Below are 20,958 nucleotides of genomic sequence, written 5' to 3'. Positions count from 1 at the left end.
GGAAGATACCTACATAAACAATCACATCATCATCCAGTCCAACAGTAAAGCATTTTAAAAACACTCGCACAGAGCCAGAGCCATTTGTTCTAATGATACAGCTCTGACCACAGAACTCAATTATCTGCGCCATACGTTCTTTGCCAACGACTACAATCCCTACAAAATAGATAAAATACTATACACCCCCCATTACTCCTCTCTCCCCTAATACACAGGAACACAACATGACCATCTCTATTCCCTATGTCATAGGTACATCAGAAAAGATAGCCAAAGTACTGATGAAACATGGCCTTCACATCACTTTCAAACCGCATGTAAAACTAGCAACTCTGATCCACTCGCCTAAGAATAAACTTCACCCTTTATCACACCCAGGAGTGTATGAAGTTTCCTGTGACTTGGCCTACTATGGACGAACAGGAAGATCAGTTGTATAATATAAGCACGTATTCACAAGAAAGATATTTAATTAGCCAAATATTTCTTTCTGAAAATTGCAGACCTTCAGTGGCACTACAAGAACAGTTTTAAAAAATACAAGGTGCAATAATAATAGATCATTTATAAATAGAACAAGCCGCGTGATGTTATATCACTAAGTATTAAAGGGAAATATTTTTAAACAGAGACATGATTGAATTAAAGATATTAATTAATAATTTAAATAACATAAAATTAATATGAATTAATAAGTTATCCGGATTAGACTTTCCCAGATTTTTAATACAGATATATATACAGTCATTCTGATTTAGTTTAGGATGATGGAGTAAGGCCTCTATGCTTTCTTTGACTAAACATTCAAATTTATAGCGGGATCTATGTAAGAGGCAAGTTTTTGACCAAAGGATGTTGTGGTTAGTTTCTGTCCCGTGCTGAGCCAATCCAGCTTTTTCGGGTTTGTTGTGATGAATGGAGGATTGATGTTCTTGGATTCTTTTTTCTAGAGAGCGTCCAGTTTGTCCACAATAGGAGAGATCACAGTTGCAGGGAATTTGATAAACTCCAGGAAGAGACATAGTTGAGTGTTTGTCTTTAGAAGAAGGAAAATGGGAAGATAATTTGTTGATAAGTGAATAAGTAGCTGTTAACTCATATTTCTTCAGAATTCTTGAAATATGTTTTGAAATCCCGGAGATATATGGAATTGGAACTCGACGTATTGAATCTTTGTTGTTTAGTGGTGGATTATAAGAATCGAGAAGATGTTGTGTACTCTTTTCGGAAAAGCTGTTGAGTTTCATGTGCTGTTGGATAGTAGAAAGTTCTTTCTGTAGAAAATTAGAAGTAGAACAATTAGTTTTGGCTCTTCTGATCTATATATCTTACCCAAAAGGATGGTTGAGGTAATATAGATGAGAAGAGGACTTTTTCTAGATGTTCTAAATAAAAGTTGACTAAAGCAGGAAAGAGAGGACTTCCCATGGCCGTCCCTTCTACTTGGCTGTAAAATTTGTTTTGACATAAGAAATATCCAGAGTGTATTACGAAATCGAATAGTTTTATAATGTCTTCTGGAAAGATGTCAGCCAGTAATTTTAAAGTCTCCTTGAGAGGTACATTTGTATATAAAGATTTTATATCAAAGCTCACCATAAGAAACGGCCATGGAAAGTCCTCTCTCTCTCTCCTGCTTTAGCCAACTTTTATTTAGAACATCTGGAAAAACGTCCTCTTCTCATCTATATTCCCTCAACCATCCTTTTGGATAAGATGACATCTTTACTGTATGGCCTCACAACAAAGACTCCTTACCTTCTTTTTTAAACAGTATCAATTCCTTACATCATCGTATAAAGTTCACTATGGAAATGGAAAAAAACAACCAGTTATCATTTTTAGACATTCTCCTCATCCGGTCACCTTCAAATACTCTTACAACTACAGTTTACAGGAAACCAACATTCACAGGTCGTTATATTCTTAAAGAATCTGCCCATCATCCTTGTCAAAAAACAGGAATTAAAAAATGCCTCGTCAGAAGAGCCAAAACTAATTGTTCTACTTTTGATTATCTACAGAAAGAACTTTCTACTATCCAACAACACATGAAACTCGATGGCTTTTCTGAAAAAAGTATTCAACATCTTCTCAATTCTTATAATCCTCCACACAACAACAAAGCTTCAATGCATCGAGTGCCTATCCCTTATATCTCCGGTATTTCAGAAACCTATTGCAAGAATTTTAAAGAAATATGATTTAACAGCTACATATTCACCTATTAACAAATTGTCTTCTCATTTTCCTTCTCCTAAAGACAAACGCTCAACTTTATCTCTTCATGGAGTTTATCAAATTCCTTGCAACTGTGATCTCTCCTATTTTGGACAAACTGGATGCCCTCTAGAAAAAAGAATCCAAGAACATCAATCCTCCATTCATCACAACAAACCTGAAAAATCTGGATTGGCTCAACACAGGATAGAAACTAACCACAACATCCTTTGTTAAAAAACTCGCCTCTTACATAGATCCCGCTATAAATCTGAACGTTTATTCAAGGAAAGGTCTTATCAAAAATCTGGGAAAGTCTAATCCTGATAACTCATTAATTCATATTAATTTTATATTATTTAAATTATTAATTAATATCTTTAATTCAATCATGTCTCTGCTTAAAAATATTTCCCTTTAATACTTAGTGATATAACATCACGTGGCTTGTTCTATATATAAATGATCTGTTGTTAGTATTCCACCTTGTATTTTTTAAAACTGTTCTTGTAGTGCCACTGAAGATGGTCTGCAATTTTCAGACCAAAATATTTGGCTAATTAAATATCTTTCTTGTGAATACGTGCTTATATTATACAATCTTTATGTCACAAGTATCCTTAAAATATCAGGAAGATCAGTTAACATCTGCCTGGAAGAACATAAAAAATACATTCGCTACTATTACTACGGCAAGTCAGGACTGGCAGACTACGCTATGGACATTCCTTCACACAGGATTATATGGAAGAAAACGAATGTGCTATTTAGGAGTTGTTACAGATCTGAAAGATTATTTTTTGAGTCAGCAATGACTTGGAAAAATTCTTCTAACCTGAACAAGTATGGTTGCATTAATTTGCCAAAAATTTGGGAGACTGTCATCCTAAGAGCAACTCCCACATAGCTGTAATGATTTTTATAGGAGAATGAATGAATGACTACTATTTGGGGTTTTTTTGGGGGGGGAGGTCAAATTTATTTTAAAACTAAATTATACCAACTAGTTTCGCCAACTGTAGCTGTTGGCTTCATCAGGGTGAAAGATGTATAAAAAATAAGAACACTTAAACGCTAAAAACTGTTTACACTAAAACCATAAAATGAACTGAATACAATTGTATTTTTATAAAAGCAGAAGAATGCGTACATCACACGCATAGCGTGTGTATGAACTAGTAGTTGTTATGTAGGAACGTTCTGTAGTTGGCAGCAAAATTTAATTCTGGCATGTTGAAAGATCTAATGAGAGTCTTCTACAGGGTGTCCCAAAATTCACGCAAGAAGTAATTTTGATAGAAAACATAGGTTTTTAATTAAAAATTGTAATTTCTTATTGATTCATAAAGTATACAGTATAGGGTTATGCGTGGAATAGCATATCGGGTAAATGGCCTCCACGGCTTTGCTGGCACATACGCACTATTTTGTCGAAATTTTCCATGACTGTTTTGCATAAATGTGGCTGAATTTTGTTGATACAGTGCTCAATTTCCTCCTTCAAGGCATGGGTGGTCGTGGGCTTGTTGGCATAAACCTTAGACTTCAAAAAACCCCAAAGAAAAAAGTCCAACGGCGTTAAGTCCTCTGCAATGGCAATGGGCTGGACATATTGCTCGAAGACAAGATCAACGATGGACAAAAAAAAGTACTGGATTGGATTTTACAAGAGGAAAAATTACCACAACCCTGATGTAAATCATGGTGGATTGATATCATCAGATATGCAGGAGTGACATGGAAAAGGAGAACCATCGACATACAGTTTTGGAGTAATCTTGGAAAGGCCTTCATCCAGCAGTGGATTGACAATTGCTGATAATGATGATGAAAGATCTTCAATAGGAATTTTAAGGCTGTGTTGTTATATGGATCAGAGATATGGAAGCTGATCTAAAAATAGGAAGCTAAATGAAATAGTTTTCAAACCAAATGTCTTTTTTTTTTTTTATGTTGAGCCCATACATGAGAGGTTGGTTGATCAACCTATAGTACATTAGTACCGTATATGGGTACTAATGTACTGTATGTGGGAGGAATAGTAAAAATATTTTGCCCTCCCAATGTATAACAATTGATGACTTATGTATGCTGACTGTGAAAAAAAAAAGTATATCACTGATGAAATAAAAAAACGGAGATGGAAATGGATTAAACACATACTGAGAATGGTCAGCAGAGAGATTCTGAATAGTCCCATGGATCCCAGAAGTAAAATTGACAAGGGGAAGGCTTAAATTAACTTCGCAATTTTAAGGCTGGTGAAAATGACAGAAAAAGGAAAGAATGCTGGAGAGAAGCCGAACTGGTCACTCAGAGACAGAGGTATCTAGAAGAAATGGAGTTCGGCTTTATGTGCCAGGAGGCACAAAGAGGATAAGCAAGCGTTTGTAGCCTTAATAATCAAAAACTCCAAGACATAATATAAATAACATTGGATGAAGGAGCCTTCCCTATTTTAAGAGAACAGGTAGAAGCAGCATATTGGTGCTTATTGACTGAAACGAAGAAGACAAAATTGGGAAAGGTTCTTCTAAATAACAAATACAAGATGTTATAGTCAGGCAGTAATTATCAGGGATAGAAAGGAGTAGTTATAGTAACACTAAATATGAGGATAATCTTCTTTAATGGCAGGCAGTATGAAGTAGAACAATGTGGGCAAATGTCAAAATGGAAAATTGGATATTTTTAGCATACTGTTTGAATTGTAATGCAGCTTGTCCCTGTGTGTGTGCGTGCACGTGCACACGCTCCACATGATACCTTAATATGATGGTTGAAACGTTGGGAAATTAAAGTAGTTATTCTTAACACTGTAGTAGTTCCCATAATTTATTAAAACGAATGCTGATCGCCATGTACTAAAAGAGAGGTTACTCATTATTTTGTTTAGTTCTTTATGATTAGCAAACTGGGAGAGTCATGTTCAATAGCGTAGAAAATGAGTCCATGAGTGATGCTTGTGTGGACTTCAATGAAGTTAAGAGTGGTAAGATATATGGTGATTCTATGATTAAGGGTATGGGGAGCGGTATGTCTGAAGAGTGCTTGGCTGGTGGCCAATAGAAAGAGTAGCTTTAGCAATAAAGAGAGGGCATGATGCAGACAAGATGATAGTTATGGTGGGTACAAATGACCTGAGTGGTGGTATAAATCGGGTAGCAAAAGATTTAAGAACATTGTTAGATATTGTGGAGAGGAAAGGTGTCAATGCGCTGCCTCGTTTTGACAATTACGAGTTAAGTAGACGAGCGATGATATTGAAAGAGGTCTGGAATTTGTTGATGTCTGGAGTGTGTTTGAAGGAAAAAGACAGTTGTATGCTAGAGATGGGCTGCATCTGAACATGGAAGGACATAAGCGATTGAAGAAGTTACTGTTTTCTGAACAAGTTGAAGTAATTGGGCAGGGAAACTAATATTGAAAAGGTGAGTGTAAGAGAGAGAAACTTTAGCAGTGATTGTATATTTATTGATCCTTATTCGCAGAATAAATTGCAGAAGAGAGGGATAAAAATTGGCATGGGACTACTGAAATTAGTGACTTGTATATCAGTTCTAAAGCCGGTACAAGAACTAGAGGGAGTCTGCAATTTTTGTATACCAATGCAAGAAGCATTCGAAATAAGAGAGAAGAATTTTTGGCATTAGTCAGTGCAATCTCACCAAAAGTTGTAGGCATTAGTGAAACTTGACTGTCACAGAAGATGTGGTCACAGGAATTGAATGTGATGGGTACAGTATTTTCAGGGAGGATAGAGAAGATAGAACAGGAGGAGGAGTACTATTGATGATAGCTGATGTGTTACAGCCAAAGAAAGTAGTATATCAAGATGATAGACATGTGAACGGGGATTCATTTGAGGCGGTCTGGTGTGAAATAGTGACCAATGTAATCAAATATACAGTTGGATGCTGCTATAGGCCGGGGGGGGGGGGATATTGAATTCATGCATCAGCAAATTAGTGCAGGTTTAGTGATTATTATGGGGGATTTTAATTATGGTGATATCAATTGGAAGGAGGAAATATCACGTAGCAAAAAGGAAATGGAGTTCATACATCTTCTATGAAATAATTACTTGAAACAGCACATAACTGAAGGGACACGTGGTGTCAGTGTTGGACCTGGTTATTGGTTCGGAGGATATATGCATAAGTAAGGTGTCCTAGTTACCTCCAATTGGTGAAAGCGATCGTGTGGTATTGACTTGGGAAGTTGCAATATCTGTTAAGAAGGGGTATATATGGAACTACAGGTTAGGCAATTATAACAAGCTTCGGAGTGAGCTTGCAGCCATCCTATGGCTGAACATATTGCAGGGGAAAGATGTTAGCAGTGCATGGGATAAAATCAGTGGGTATCTGAGGAAAGCAATATCAGATTGTGTCCCCATGGTCAGGAAGACAAACAAGGTAGGTGTTAGATGGATGAGCAGTAGTATCAAGCTTGATCTGCAAAAAAAGAAAATGTTATGGAGAATGTACAAGGAGAAATGCAATCAGTACACCCATAAGCAGTACAAGGCTCAAGCTAAGAAGGTTACCAGCATAGTAAGAAAAGCTAAATCAGATTATGAGAAGACCTTAGCCAATGAGATCAAGGGTAATCCCAAAGAGTTCTTCCGCTATGTGGCAAGTAAAAGGAAGAATGACTTCGGAAGGATAACTTTAGCGGGTGCTGATGGTATTGAGATGACAAAATCAGATGTGACAGTCAAGGTACTGAGTGATCACTTTTCAAAAGTCTATCACCCAAGTGAGGATATCTCTGTACCTGTAGCAATAACTAATGTGAGAATTGAAGTTAAGAAATCAGAGGTATTTAATATATTGCAAAATTTAAATGCAAACACTGCTGTAGGTTTAGATGGAATATCAGTTCGGGTGTTGCGTGAATGTGCAAAGGAATTGTCAACCCCTCTTACTTGGATATTTAACTTAAGTTTGAACTCTGGTATGGTCCCTAGGGAGTGGAAGTTAGGCAAGGTGGTTCCTTTGCATAAAGGTGGCTCTAAAACTGTGGTAATTAATTACAGACCAATCACCATCTCAGAAGTAATGGTAAAAGTATTGGAAAAGTTGGTTAAAGACAAAATTCAAGAATGGGTGGATCAGGATATGATACTCTATAGAGGCCAACATGGTTTTGTTAAAGGTAGATCCTACCTTAGCAATCTATTAACTTTTTATAATAGAATGGCATCCGAGTTGGACAAAGGAACTGGCTACACAGTTGTACTTCTGGATTTTGCTAAGGCCTTTGACAGGATACCCCATGGAACACTGTTACACAAATTGGAGCAGATGGGAATAGATACTAAATTGGTGATATGGATAGGAGAATAGCTCATGGAGAGATACCAGAAGGTGGTGTATGGAGGAGCATAGTCCAGGATGAGGCAGATGACCAGTAGTGTGCCTCAGGGCTCTGTGCTTGGGCCATTGTTGTTTAATTTGTATATAAATGATGTAGGAAATGGCTTAAAGGGAGATATTCAGTTTGCTGATGATGCAAAATTGGGTAGCGCAATAAAAAATCAAGCTAATGTTGAAAGTTTGCAGGATGATTTAAATAAGCTGGTAGAATGGGCAAAAGGTAATGGATGTCAGTTCAATGTGGAAAAGTGTAAAGTTATGCATTTTGGGATTAAAAGATTACCAGCTGTGTACTACATTGATGGAACAGTACTCCAAGAGATTGATGAGGCTAGGGACTTAGGGGTGTTGGTAGATAAGGAGATGAAGTTCAGGGGGACACATTGCTAAGGTGTCCAAGATTGCACATAGGATTACTTGGTTGTTGAGGAACACACTGACATCCAGAGATAAAGAGGTTATTATTCTCCTCTATAAAGCGTTGATACTTCCATATTTGGATTACTGTGCTCAGGTCTGGTCACATGGATTCCTTGGAGATGAGGAGGCTGTGGAGAGGGTTCAGAGAAGAGTGACTAAGTTGGTGAGTGATGTAAACAATGCTCCCTACATTGATAGATTGAGAACTTGTGGATTGCAGAGGTTGGTTGATAGGCAGAGAAGAGGGGATATGGTAGAAACATTTAAATTATTGAAAGGTTTTTATAGGATTGATGCAGGGGAAATGTTTCAGCTGTGTGATAGTGATGGAAGAACAAGAGGTCATCCCTGGAAATTAAAGAAGAGTGTGGGTAACAAGGGTGTGAGAACAAGGTTTTTTGCCTGGAGGGTGGTGAATGAGTGGAATTCATTGCCTGACTTAGTCGTGAGTTCTTCATCTGTAAATGAATTCAAGAAGAGATATGACAGATATTGTGTGGCTAGTTTGGGTCTCCCGCGATGAGTATACTGACTCCATGGAGATACCTGTAATAATAATAATAGTTATTTCCTACTCTGCTGTTTATATCTCCAACAAGGACTAACTTTTTCTTTATGTTACCTGCCTTCTCTAATGATTTAAATAATTCTTCCATTTTTTCCATGGCAGAATGCTCCTTTGTAATGACCTTATATACAAATAAGTCTCATCGCCCAATTCCTCATTTTGACACTGCCCAATTGCTCTACTTCATGGCTTGCCATCCTTCCTATCCCTGATCATTACTGCCTGACTATAAAATCTTATATTTGTTATTTAGAACAAAAACAAAATCTCTTCTGTTTTTATCTTCTTTATTTCAGTAAATCAGCACCAGTTTGGTGTTCATTGTGGTCTCAAGAAGTTACTTCTCAAAAATCAGAAAGCATATCGAAACTTCCTAGCTAGTAAGTCGGCAGATGCTGATAGATAAAGCAGTGTGTAAAAATAGATAAACAGTTTAGGGAAGATTTTGATAAGAAAATAGAACCTAAACATTATGAAGGTGGCAAAATCTTCTGATAGTTATTCAGAAATTTAGAAATGGAAGAAAGAATATTGTAGTCATTTGCTTTACATATTATAAATCAAATCTTTTTTTTTTTAGTTTGTATATGCACTGAATAATCGAGAGCTGATGCTGCATATGCAGTAAAAAAAAAACACTGCACATTTAACTGTGCAGTGTTTTTTCATTATTATTATTATTACTACTACTACTACTATTACCACCTAATACCTCCTTACAGTCCCAGAACTCATTGTAATGGGCCACTGACACAGCACTATGCAATCCACTTGTGTTCTCTGGCTGGTTTGCCTGCATTGTGTTAGGATAAGCACAAGTTTCTTGGAGAGAAAATTATGCTACCACACGGGCAAATTCTCCATGCTTGCTGCGTAAGCTTATTAATTGAGAAAGAAGTAATATTTATTTGTTAATAAATGCATGCATTTATAAGCATTCCATTTAGGCTTTTATTTTTGTAGACCGAAGACGTCTTAAGCTTGTGCGGCAATAATTGAGCTTTCCATTGTGTATCGAAGGCTGATGCTTGCTCGTCTAGTCAATGCTACCTTGGCTTGCTCGGTTGTAGGAGCTTCCAGGTCCTCACTGCAACACTGTGATTTCATGCGCATGCATAGCCATTTCCACTCCCTTCACGTTGTCTTAAACACAAGGCCATACGCAGTCAAAGTAGCTCTAGTCAGTGAGCCTCAGCCAGCCTTTACAAGTGTGGTTGTTGCTTGGGAAAATGAAGTTACAAGCAACTTTTTTATGACGATATTATTGACCAGTTCATAAAGAAGAACCGTAGGGTAGAATTTGTATTCAAGTAGCTAAATTGAAAGATAGAATATCATTTGTAAAATAAATGTTGTATTTGTATGATAAAATGTACATAAATTTCTAAATATATAGTTTTAAATGGTCAGTAATTCATTATTCTGCTAATCAGACTTCAATCACACCTCTCACTCCCTGGATGATAACAAGAGCAAGCTTGAATTTCAAGACCAGCATTCGTCCCTACTACCACAGTACCAGACTTGGCTAAGTCACCTTTGTTTAAACGTGCACATAAAGATTCCTCACAGCATGACCAGAATTTAATTCAGCTGCACTATAGAGATATTTAATAAACAAATGGAAAAAACAGATTTGATAAGTTTCTTAGAACAGTTTACGTTGTTATTGTATTCATCTGTTGTAAATTACATATCAGTTTAAAGTATTTTACAGATTTTCCTAATTTTGCTGAAATGTTTAATTATATTCCAAAATAGGTAATGGGAGATTGTGACTATGATCCTCCTCCAGCATATCCAGGATTGTATCTTCCTAGCGGCATGCAGTTACATAACCATGGTCCATCCTCCTCATTCACAGAAACCATTTATCAACACCCATATAACCATAAGGATAATCTTTCGCGGTCTACTTGTCGTTGAAGTTAAGGTGCAAATACTGCTGTCATATAAGAATTTGGCATTACTCACTGGACTCCTAACAGATAGGATGGGACCAGTGCTTCTCTTCTTTTCCCCAACCCACTCCATATTCTTGGAATGAAGAATCTCATAATCATTTCTTAGACCACCTCCTGTAAATGATAATTCTGTTTACCTAAGATGGTTCTGGACCAGTTTTGGGTCTGTTGGTTGTGTATAGTTTTTATTAATTTCACTATAATCTCAGAAGACTGTGTGTGTAAGGTGGGGGGAGGGCTTCAAGAACATCGAGCATTTATAATGCTCTGTAGATGCCTATTGAGTAAATAAAACCATGTATAAAATTATGTTATTTGCCAGACAACATTGATGCAGTTAATATGCATCATATTTGTACAGTATTTTTGTGTAATCAGATATCATTGCCTGTCATTCAAAGTTGCAAATACAGTAAAATGTTGCCATCTAAACATGTCTCAAATATTTGTTGTAATAAATGGTGTATATTTCATTAGTAAACTAAAGATATGTTTTTTATTTTTTCTTAAAAAAAGCATCATTGTTACTGATAATAAAATTTATATATGTATATTCTTGAAAATATGTTGAAATGTTATGGATATGTATATATGATATATCAGAAAGAAGTGATGGTAGCAATTAGCAAGCTTTAATAAAGCATTGATTATAAGAACTGCATTAAAGTCTTCTTAAGAGCGTAGGGTAATTAGTAGTTCAGAGATTTTAGATTAGTAGTTCATTTACTGGTATGTTTTTATGTTTGTCAGTGATGGAAAGCATGAAACTTACACTATATTTAACCATTTTCTGTATAGAATTCAAGGGAAAAAAATTTTTTTAAAATTACAAATTTCCTATGGTATTTTTTACTTAATAATTGATATGAAGAAATTATTGTGATAAAGTGTAATCTCTATAAGTCAGCATATCACTCCACACGTGTGTGTGTGTGTGTGTGTGTGTGTGTGTGTGTGTGTGTGTGTGTGTGTGTGTGTGTGTGTGTGTGTGTGTGTGTGTGTAATGTCATCCATTCCATCTTAATGGAATTTCTTTGAGTCTTCACTGATTGTGCATCAAGTGATAAGCATACCTATTTCTGTCTATGTAAATCATTTAGAAAACTCATGAAACTCGGATCATAGTAATTTAGGTATGATATCCTGGATAATGTTGTGTATTTCTAAAGGCTGAATATTCAAATTTTGAAATAAACTGCTTTTGGCAATCACATTTCTTGTAAAAATAAATTGCTAAGTTACAGTTAAATGTTCACACATACTTTAAATTCACACAAATGACTGTGGTAATTTTTAAGCAGTTCTCAACTGTTCCAGTCAGATAATTGCTCAGCTTGGATTGCATGAACAAACCAGTTAAGAGTAAAGTCTCAGCATTTTATAAAATGTGATTAATACAGAAATACTTTTAAAAGAATGATATAAAATGGAAAAGTCATTTCATGCTGTAGTTGAAGACACACACACAAAACGGGGGGGGGGGGGGGGGGTAGGTTTACCATTCTCAGTCTTATCTGCAGCATTAAAAATTTTATATGCCATGGTTCTTTTTATTAGATACCTGATTAGTTTCTAATTTTTAAAATAAACAACAGTATATCAAGAACTTTTAAAATGTGAATTATATTAAATAGAAATTATGTAGTTTTTCAAATAAAATAAACTAACCTTAAGCTTCTTTTCAAGTTTCTTTTCTTCCTCCTTCATCCCTGCTACTGCTGTACTGTGGAACAGTCTTCCCCATGAGGTATTTCCCAAGGAATACAATTTACAGACTTTCAAATCGAATGTTAACAAGTTCCTCCTTTCCCAACCCACTACCCATATACGGTACTAAAGTACTATAAGGTTGACCAGCCAACTCTTGTATATAGGCCCAACATCTAAAAAAAAAAAAAAAAAAAAAGCTTCTTTTTTTTTTTTTAAGTGTTAAGTAGTGATATTTTAGTTTAACTATTTATTATTATTATGTGAAAAATAATGAATATAAGTCTGTAATTCAGCTTACATTTCAAGTTGAAATCTAAGTTGAATGTGGATTTTTAATAGTCTGATTAGTTTTCTAGTTTAAAAGACATGTAATGGATTTTTGTTGCCATAATTTCGTTTTCAGGCAGTTATTAATTTTTTATAGTTACTTTTAATGTGAGCATCATAAATGTGAATATATATTTTTTTAATGTGGGTGTCACAAATATTCCTTATGGGAATGGAAGCAGGGACGCTTCCATTTTGGTTGGCTGTGCATTTCAACCTGCATCACATATTTATGAGAATATGCTTCTACTAATGATAAAATATTCAATAAAAAGCCATATGCTTAATTGTGTAAATAGCAAAAATGGATTATGAACTTTTTTAGTTTTTTATTATTATTATTATTGTAAGTCTGCAAGTTTGTGATTTTATAGAGATATTCTTGGCATTAAGTAGTAAAAATAATTCTTCATTATTATTCTTCAATCATGTATTATTGGTATCATACTTAGTTTTTAAAAAAATAATAATATATAAATAAAAATAAGCAAAGCTAAAAAAAACAAAACATTTGCACATTGGAATTACTTTCCATAATGAGAACATAATACAATGCAGGTGTTATAGAGAGATTATATGTATTTTCACAAAAATGTTGGTTTTGTTGGGTAGACTTTTGTCTAGCTTTGCTTAGTTACTAAAAAATGGATTTTACCCTAATAGGCAAAATACTTCAAGCAATCATCCATAAAACTCTTACTCTTTCTTCAAGTTATAATAATTTGATAAAGTGCATTCTGTGTAAACAGCATTTCTAATTTTAATTTACAATGTGTAATTTACAATACAGAAATGATATCTTTGTCAGAGTTCTGTAATTAGATTATATATTGATGGTGTTCAGCTGTGAAAACCTTTTGGATTATAAATGCTACATTTTACTGATGTTTGTAGCATATGTGCAAGATATTTTATTTTATATATTACTTTAATAATAATATAAAGAGCTAGCAAATGTTTTGAAGAACAAAAACTGTTACTGTCCAAATTATATTCAGGAAAGTTAAAAATGTTAATGAACAAGCTTTTCAGATGGCACGCATAGCCTTATGGGCAATACCCTTGACACTAAATTAAAAGAAGACAGAACTAATAGGTTTGATTCTAGCTGCTGACTAGAGGAACCTTTTCCTAGTTTTTGCATAAGTAGCTTTTCTCATAATCCAGAAAAACTTGCACACAGCAGTAACCATTTCAAGATTAAAAATGTGAAATGCTGATAGTTGTCTGCCTTACAGTTTACTGGTAGATGGATGACAAGTTTACTAGGAGACAAATAAGTCAGTCAGACCAGTTAGGTCTGACTGACTGATTTTTCCTTTCAGCCGTTTCTGACCGTAGGTGACTTTGTAGACATTGTCCACAAAGTATTCTTGGTGGGATTTTTACAGGGTAGTTCACCGTTGCTTTCCCCAACCCCCAATTTTATCCGGGCCTGAGAACTGGGACATATTCATGACTGTAATCCGTGTGTGTTCATGGGGCAGGTTTACCTGTTCTGGTGGATGAAAACCTCCCCTACCTCTGCATGAGACCGGCTCATTCACCTTTAGTTGAAAGAGACCAGATAAACGTTCCTCACATCACTGATGGGCCAGTTAGGTTAGAGTTTAAAAAACTCTTACATATAAAATAAAACTCTTCTGATGAAAAAAGATAAAATTATAAGATGTTCAGGTTAAGCCTAAGTTTAGAAAGTATCAATATCATGACATGCTCACATACTTTTGCCTGTGCATGCCTGCCAAAGAATGCTGCCTAATAGGGGAAAAAAGGCTTAGAAGATTTCTTTATTTTATATTCCTAGCTAAATAATGCTAATAATAACATTACTACAGCAAGCCAGCATGGTTGGCCGAGTGGTTAGCATATCCACTCTCCAGCCAAAAGGCTGCGGGTTTGCATCCCGCTGTGGGCATGGATGTTTGTGCGAAAATACTAGTGGTGGTCGGCGGTAGATGGTATCGGTGTAAGTAGTTGGCGGATTGGTGTAGACAGAGAGTTGTGGAGTAGGTGTCCTTCCTTGATGAGTCTTTGGACTCCCTGGATGTCTCGTAATAATAATAATTATTATTATTATTAACATTTTACCTCCATGGAGTCAGAGACTCATCGTTGGAGGTATTCACTATTGCATACAATGCTCATCCAACCGCATCTTAAACTGATTCAATGTGTCCACATCCGGAACACACTCAGGCAATGCATTCCACTTACCAACCACCCTCCATGCAAAGAACCTGCTTCTCACTCCTTTGCTCACACTCTTATACAGTTTCCAGCAATGGCCTCTTGTTCTACTCCCCTCTCCCATTCTATGAAAAATCTCTTCCATGTCTACCTGATAACAACCCCTGGCCAGCTTATATGTCTCAATCATATCCCCCCCCCTCTTCCACCTATTCACGAGGCTCTACAACTTACATTCTCTCAATATACCTTTGTGAATCTTCTTTGTACACTTTCCAACATATCCTCATCACCATGAAAACCCAGCGGCCAAATCTGTGCAAAATAATCCATATGAGATCTGATCAAGGCCTTATACAATGGAATCATAACCTCTCTATTTCTGCATGTCAGGGGTCTCTGAATCATTGCCATTATTCAATGTGATATCTTCGCAACTTGTGCAATGTGGCCCCTGAATTTCAAGTCCTTGTCCACCATCACTCCTAGATTTCTCATATCCTCTACTTCTGTTAAAGTTTCCCCATCAAGTGTATACTTTGCATCCCATCATTGCTTACCAAATTTCAAAACCTTACATTTGGCAACATTGAACTGATAGTTCCACTTGCCTGCCCATTCATGCAGTCTATTCAAGTCCTCTTGTAAGGCATTAGCATCAGCCTGACTGTGCATTGCTCTCCCCAGTTTTGCATCATCTGCAAACAGCTAGATGCCACTAGTTAAACCCTACCCCAATATCATTAACATACAAATTGAACAACAATGGCCCCAAAAAAAACCTGCGGCACACCACTGGTGACCTTTCTTTTTCGAGATACTGCATCCATTGGTGAGCTATAAGGGGCTCGAGCGAGCCCCTTAATTTTTCTCAAATTTGCGAGCCCCTTATTCTTCTTGTTTACTTTTTTATTATTTTAAAAACAAATTTTTTTTTAAAAATATTAAGCGACAAATTCATACGATAACCTAACAAAAATTAGTCTATTCGTAGTGTATAGATTATTTGGAATTATTGTTCCAACTCCTCTAACGAATGCGCCCAAGTTTGAAAATAAAATATGTGCATGTGTTATCTTTACTCTTCTCATAGCCAATCATATGGTGAAACCAGTAGCCAATCAAATGTTTTGTAAAAAATTATAAAATATTTCATTCTTATTATATTTTGATAGTTAAAAAATGTTTTTCTTGTGTAAGATAAATTAACAAAGTTGATTGTGTGCAAATATTTCATGTGTAGATCATGAAATATGTGTTTAAAAATGATGGCCTTTAGAGGTTGATTGTTCTCTCATCCTTTTTGATTGAAATTTGTACATAAGCTGTATTAATAAAAGTTTTTGTGTGAAATACGGCTTTTTTTTTTTCCTCGACGATGCGCGAGCCCTTTGTTAAAATTTCCATAGCTCACCACTGATTGCACTCCCATATACAACTCTCTGATACCTATCCAACAGCCAGTCACTTATCCAACACAGAAGTCTGTTATCCAATCCCATCTGTTTCAATTTATTTAAGAGCTTGTCATGTGGCAGTCTATCAAAAGCCTTTGCAAAATCCAAGTACACCACTGTATGTGCATCACCCTTGTCCAAGGTATTTGTCACCTTGCAATAGTAAATAAGTAAGTTAGTGAAACATGATCTCCTCTTAACAAACCCATGCTGATAACCATAGAGAATACTGCTGTTATCAGCCCATTTCTGTATCCTACTTCTCACCAATCTCTCTGGGACCTTCACAACTCCAGATATACAGACCGGCCTATATAATTTGAAGCTACAGCCTTATCACCACCTGTATGCAATGGAACAATTTTTCTCTCCTTCCACTCCCTTGGAACCTGTGCTTTTGCAAAACTCTTATTAAACAGGGATGCCAATGCTACTGCTAGTTCCCTGGAACATTCCCTTAAGATGTGTGGTGATATGTCATCAAATCCTATCACTTTATTAACATCAAGGTTATTTATTTCCTCAAATACCTCCTGCTAACTCACAAGCTGTCCTTTACACTGAAGTTCCTTATGATTCCACCCTGATCAGGATGAAACACCATTATAAATTGATCACTGAATACCTCAACAATGTCTTCTGCAGCAGTTACCATTCTACCACTTTCACCCCTTAACTTCATCTTTCCATGATCATTCTTCCTTCTACTTGCCACATATCTAAAAAACTCCTTAGGGTTTTTCTTAGCCTGATTTGCCAATTTCTGCTCATACTCTACTTTTGTTTTCCTTACTGAGTCACTCAGTAAGGAAAGTTTGGCATGTTCTTTATATTCTTCATGTGACTGCTGATTACCATTATTCATCTTGTACTTTCTTTTTCTAGATTTCATGCTTAAGTTCCACATTCATCTATTTTACACCTACCTTATTCAGCCTTTTGGCCTTTGGGATACATTTGTACATTGATGCTGTTATGTATTTCTTTGTAAGTTCCCATGCAACATTTATTTCCTTGCTGCTCAACTCCTCTTTCCATGAGCTCCAATTTGTCTCCGTAAGCTTGCCATAATCACCAGCCTTATAATTCCACATATCCTTTCCTTAATAATAATAATAATAATAGTCCGTGCAGTTAGCCTAGTGGCTGTGCGCTTCGTAACCATATTCCCGGGGAAGGAGTGTCCTATGTTCGATTCCTGTCAGTGATGTGAGGAGCTGAAGGATCTTCCTCAGCCATAGTGAAGTTAGCCGGTCTTGGGCATGGACAGTAGGATTTTTTCCCCAGTTTATCCTGGGATTTTTCATCCCCCAAAGCAGGCAAATTGGCCTGAAGAACTCGACACTACAGGATATAGGATACACTGGGGCATAGGGCTGACCACCTTATCCTGGGAACGGTTTGAGGTCCAATGATTAACAAAAACCCTCGACATCGCAAGGTAAAAGAGGGTAAAAGGAAGATGAGATAATATTATTATTTTATCTCCCCTTTCGTGTTAGCTTTGAATGTCTGTTATGGGCAAGTCTTGTCAACCCTCTTTACTGCTTATTATAGGGTGGTTAATCTTATCTGCATTGTATGTTATGTCTATAAATTTTGTGTATTATTCTGGCCGGTTTACCTGTTTTGTGGGATGAAAAATCCAGATTTGCAAGGGGTAGGATGAGACACTGCCATCTCTGTATGAGATTAGCTAACTGACCAAAAAGGTTGCAAAGGCCTCAAAGGTTTTTCATATTCTAGATGGAATTCAAATACAGGTTTTTCCAATTGAAGGGCATTATCCATACTGACTGAGCTACTAAGGCTCACATTATTTTTATTATTATCATTAAATAATGCTTGGGTGGTAGATGTTTTTTTTTTTGTTCATAAATGTGAACTATCACATAGTAGTTTTATAAAGTTCGTACTATATAGGATTAGGAATGCATGAAGTAAATCTTAGCTGTTGGCAGCTCATTATTCTGAACACTGGAACACTGTTGAGTTCTCTGTACTATTTTTGCAGTTTAATGATGGGTTTAATTGTTTTCATGATACCATAAAAAACTGTATTTACATGTACATTTTTTAAGTATTATGGAAAGTTCTTAATGATTTCATATTCACAAACTGCTAAATGTGTGGGTGATAATTTGCTGGGGCGAAGAAACAGGCAGTCACTCTGTGTCTAACTTTAAAGGAGACTCATCAAAGTAGCATTTAATAATGTAATAGCCATTACTTATTGTATAGTCTTTATAATCTGAAAGGTTTTTATAGCAGTTCCTTATAAAATTTTCTCTAGTAATATTAAAAGATAAAATATGTTAAATGCTCATTTATGACATATATATATAAAGCAATAAGTACATAATTTGCAGGCTTATAAAATACCGTGTTCAGATATCATATTCTGAATGGCAGCACTACTGAAATAAGTTTTTGAGTTTGGTAAACTATGATATTAAACAATATACCTGCTTGGATTAGCAAGCTGGCAGTCCATTACTCATATTATATTATTCCTGTGTTGTAAAACTAAAAATCTGTTAAGTGCTAATTTCCTAATTTGAAGATAAGTATAATTAAAAACTTTACTAAATATTTACCTTTAAAACTTCGTGTCTGGTAATTATTTATGATGTTTGTTACTTAATAATACATGTTAAACCAAAACATGCTGCAAAATTTTGACAACGGTTCTTCCATCAACTTTTAATCATAATTCTAATTTTTCCTGCTGTAACAGCATGTATACTGCAGTGCCATAGAAAACCTGAAATAAACTATTTTTTTTAATATCTTGGTTTAAAATTTCCCTCCTCAAAATTTAGCTGACATTGTACTATCTTGAAATAAGAATTCAAACATAAAAACTGTGAAATGTGTAGCTCACTTATAATAATCAATTTAGAAATTTGCATGGAAATCTACTAAAACAGAAATTTAGGTAAACAAAAACATCCTATTAAAGAAAAAGTTTTGTATTTTGCTAAAATATATGTTGAACATATTTTAGCCAAACAGTCAGTGGTTCTTTCTCTCTAAAACGATTTATGGATGAGTGAAGGCATATACTGTGTGTGTGTGTTTCCCAAATGTGGCGGTTAGGAAACACTACTATATACACTGTTCAACATGTATGTTAACTAAACAGTAGTTTGCTCTCTTCTTTCTCTAAAATGACTTCTGGACAATTGAAAGAATATATATACATACACACATGCATGCTTGATCTCTTTTACATTAAAATGATATATTATTATTATTATTATTATTTAGGCCTCCATGGAGTCAAAAGACTCATCGTGGGAGGTCCTTCCTAAGAACATAAAGTCTGTCAAGACTCATTGAGGGGAGCCCCCCTCCCCAAGAAACACAAAATCTATCATACCACTCCTTAAACTCATTGACCGTTCTCACTCTCACCAACCCATCAGGCAATGCATTCCACGGTTCAACCACCCTCCATGCAAAGAAACCACTCCTCACCCTCTTGCTCACAGTTTCCTTTCGTAACTTCCAGGGATGGCCTCTTGTCATCACTACTTCCTGCTGTTCAACCAAGCGAAAGAACTCCCCAGCGTCAACCCTGTAACGACCTCTCAACAGTTTAAAAGTCTCAATCATATCACCTTTCCTTCTTCTATCCACCAAACTCTGCAGTCCACATTCCCTCAGCCAATCCTCATAGCCAAAATTGTACAGTCCTGAAACCATCTTTGTCATCCGTCTTTGTACCCTTTCCACAGTTAATTTATCCCCTTCAAATCCTGGGGACCAAATCTGAGAACAATAGTCTAAGTGTGATCTGATCAGAGACTTATACAACGAAATGATAACTCTTTTATCTCTGCAGGTCAGTGTCCTCATAATTGCAGCAATCCTCTGTGTTACCTTCACCACCTTTGCAATATGTCTCCTAAATTTCAGGTTTCTATCAATCATCAACCCCAGATCTCTTGTCTCCCCTACTTCCTCCAGTATAACTCCTCCCATAGAGTATGCAGCATCCCATCGATGTTTCCCAAACCTCAAGACCTTACATTTTGCTGCATTAAATTGACAACCCCATTCATTTGCCCATCTATCTAGCTTGTTCAAATCCTCTTGCAGGGCTACCACATCTGCACTATTACTAATAATCCTTCCCAGCTTCGCATCATCCGCAAACAACTGAATATCCCCTTGCAATCCACTGGTAATGTCATTGATTGATATAAAGGTTAAACAATATAGGTACCGAGTACTGAGCCCTGTGGGACCCCACTTGTAACCCTCTGCCTCCTTGAAACTGCTCCACCATACACAACTCTCTGATACCTATCAGACAGCCAATCCTGAATCCAATTGACCAATCTGACATCCAGACCCATGTGCTGCAACTTAAATATCAGCTTATCATGTGGCACCCTGTCAAATGCCTTCGCTAAGTCTAAGAAAATTGCAGTATATGCCTTTCCCTGATCTAATGTTCTTGTAACTTTATTATAAAAGGCTAGCATATTGCTAAAACAAGAGCGCCCTTCCATAAATACATGTTGACTCTCACAGATAACATCTGCCCAATGCTGTATTCAGTCCACTACTTTCTCCAAGATCTTGCTAACTACTGATGACACACAAACTTGGCTATAATTAGACACTTCCAGTCTGCTACCACCCTTATGCAATGGCACTATCTTACCTTCCTTCCATTCCATGGGCACCTTTCCAGTAGCCAGACTTTC

The 20,958-nt window shown here is 36.1% G+C and overlaps 1 protein-coding gene across 1 annotated transcript in view; it reads left to right on the top strand.

Annotated features, from left to right (window-relative positions):
• LOC150099908 (uncharacterized) overlaps positions 1–19,031 on the top strand; it is a 156,672-nt gene extending 137,641 nt beyond the window's left edge. The window contains exon 5 of the mRNA XM_090402519.1: positions 10,354–19,031. Coding sequence (XP_090258645.1) covers positions 10,354–10,518 — 165 coding nt within the window. The 3' untranslated portion in view covers positions 10,519–19,031. The remainder of the gene's footprint in view (positions 1–10,353) is intronic.
• The last annotated feature ends 1,927 nt before the right edge of the window (positions 19,032–20,958 follow it).

Source organism: Typopeltis vanoorti, chromosome 13, assembly GCF_054136105.1.
Source record: "Typopeltis vanoorti isolate ZY-2024b chromosome 13, IOZ_Tvanoo_1.0, whole genome shotgun sequence".
Classification (NCBI taxonomy): Eukaryota; Metazoa; Arthropoda; class Arachnida; order Uropygi; family Thelyphonidae; genus Typopeltis; species Typopeltis vanoorti.
This window is presented reverse-complemented; position numbering and strand designations above follow the sequence as displayed.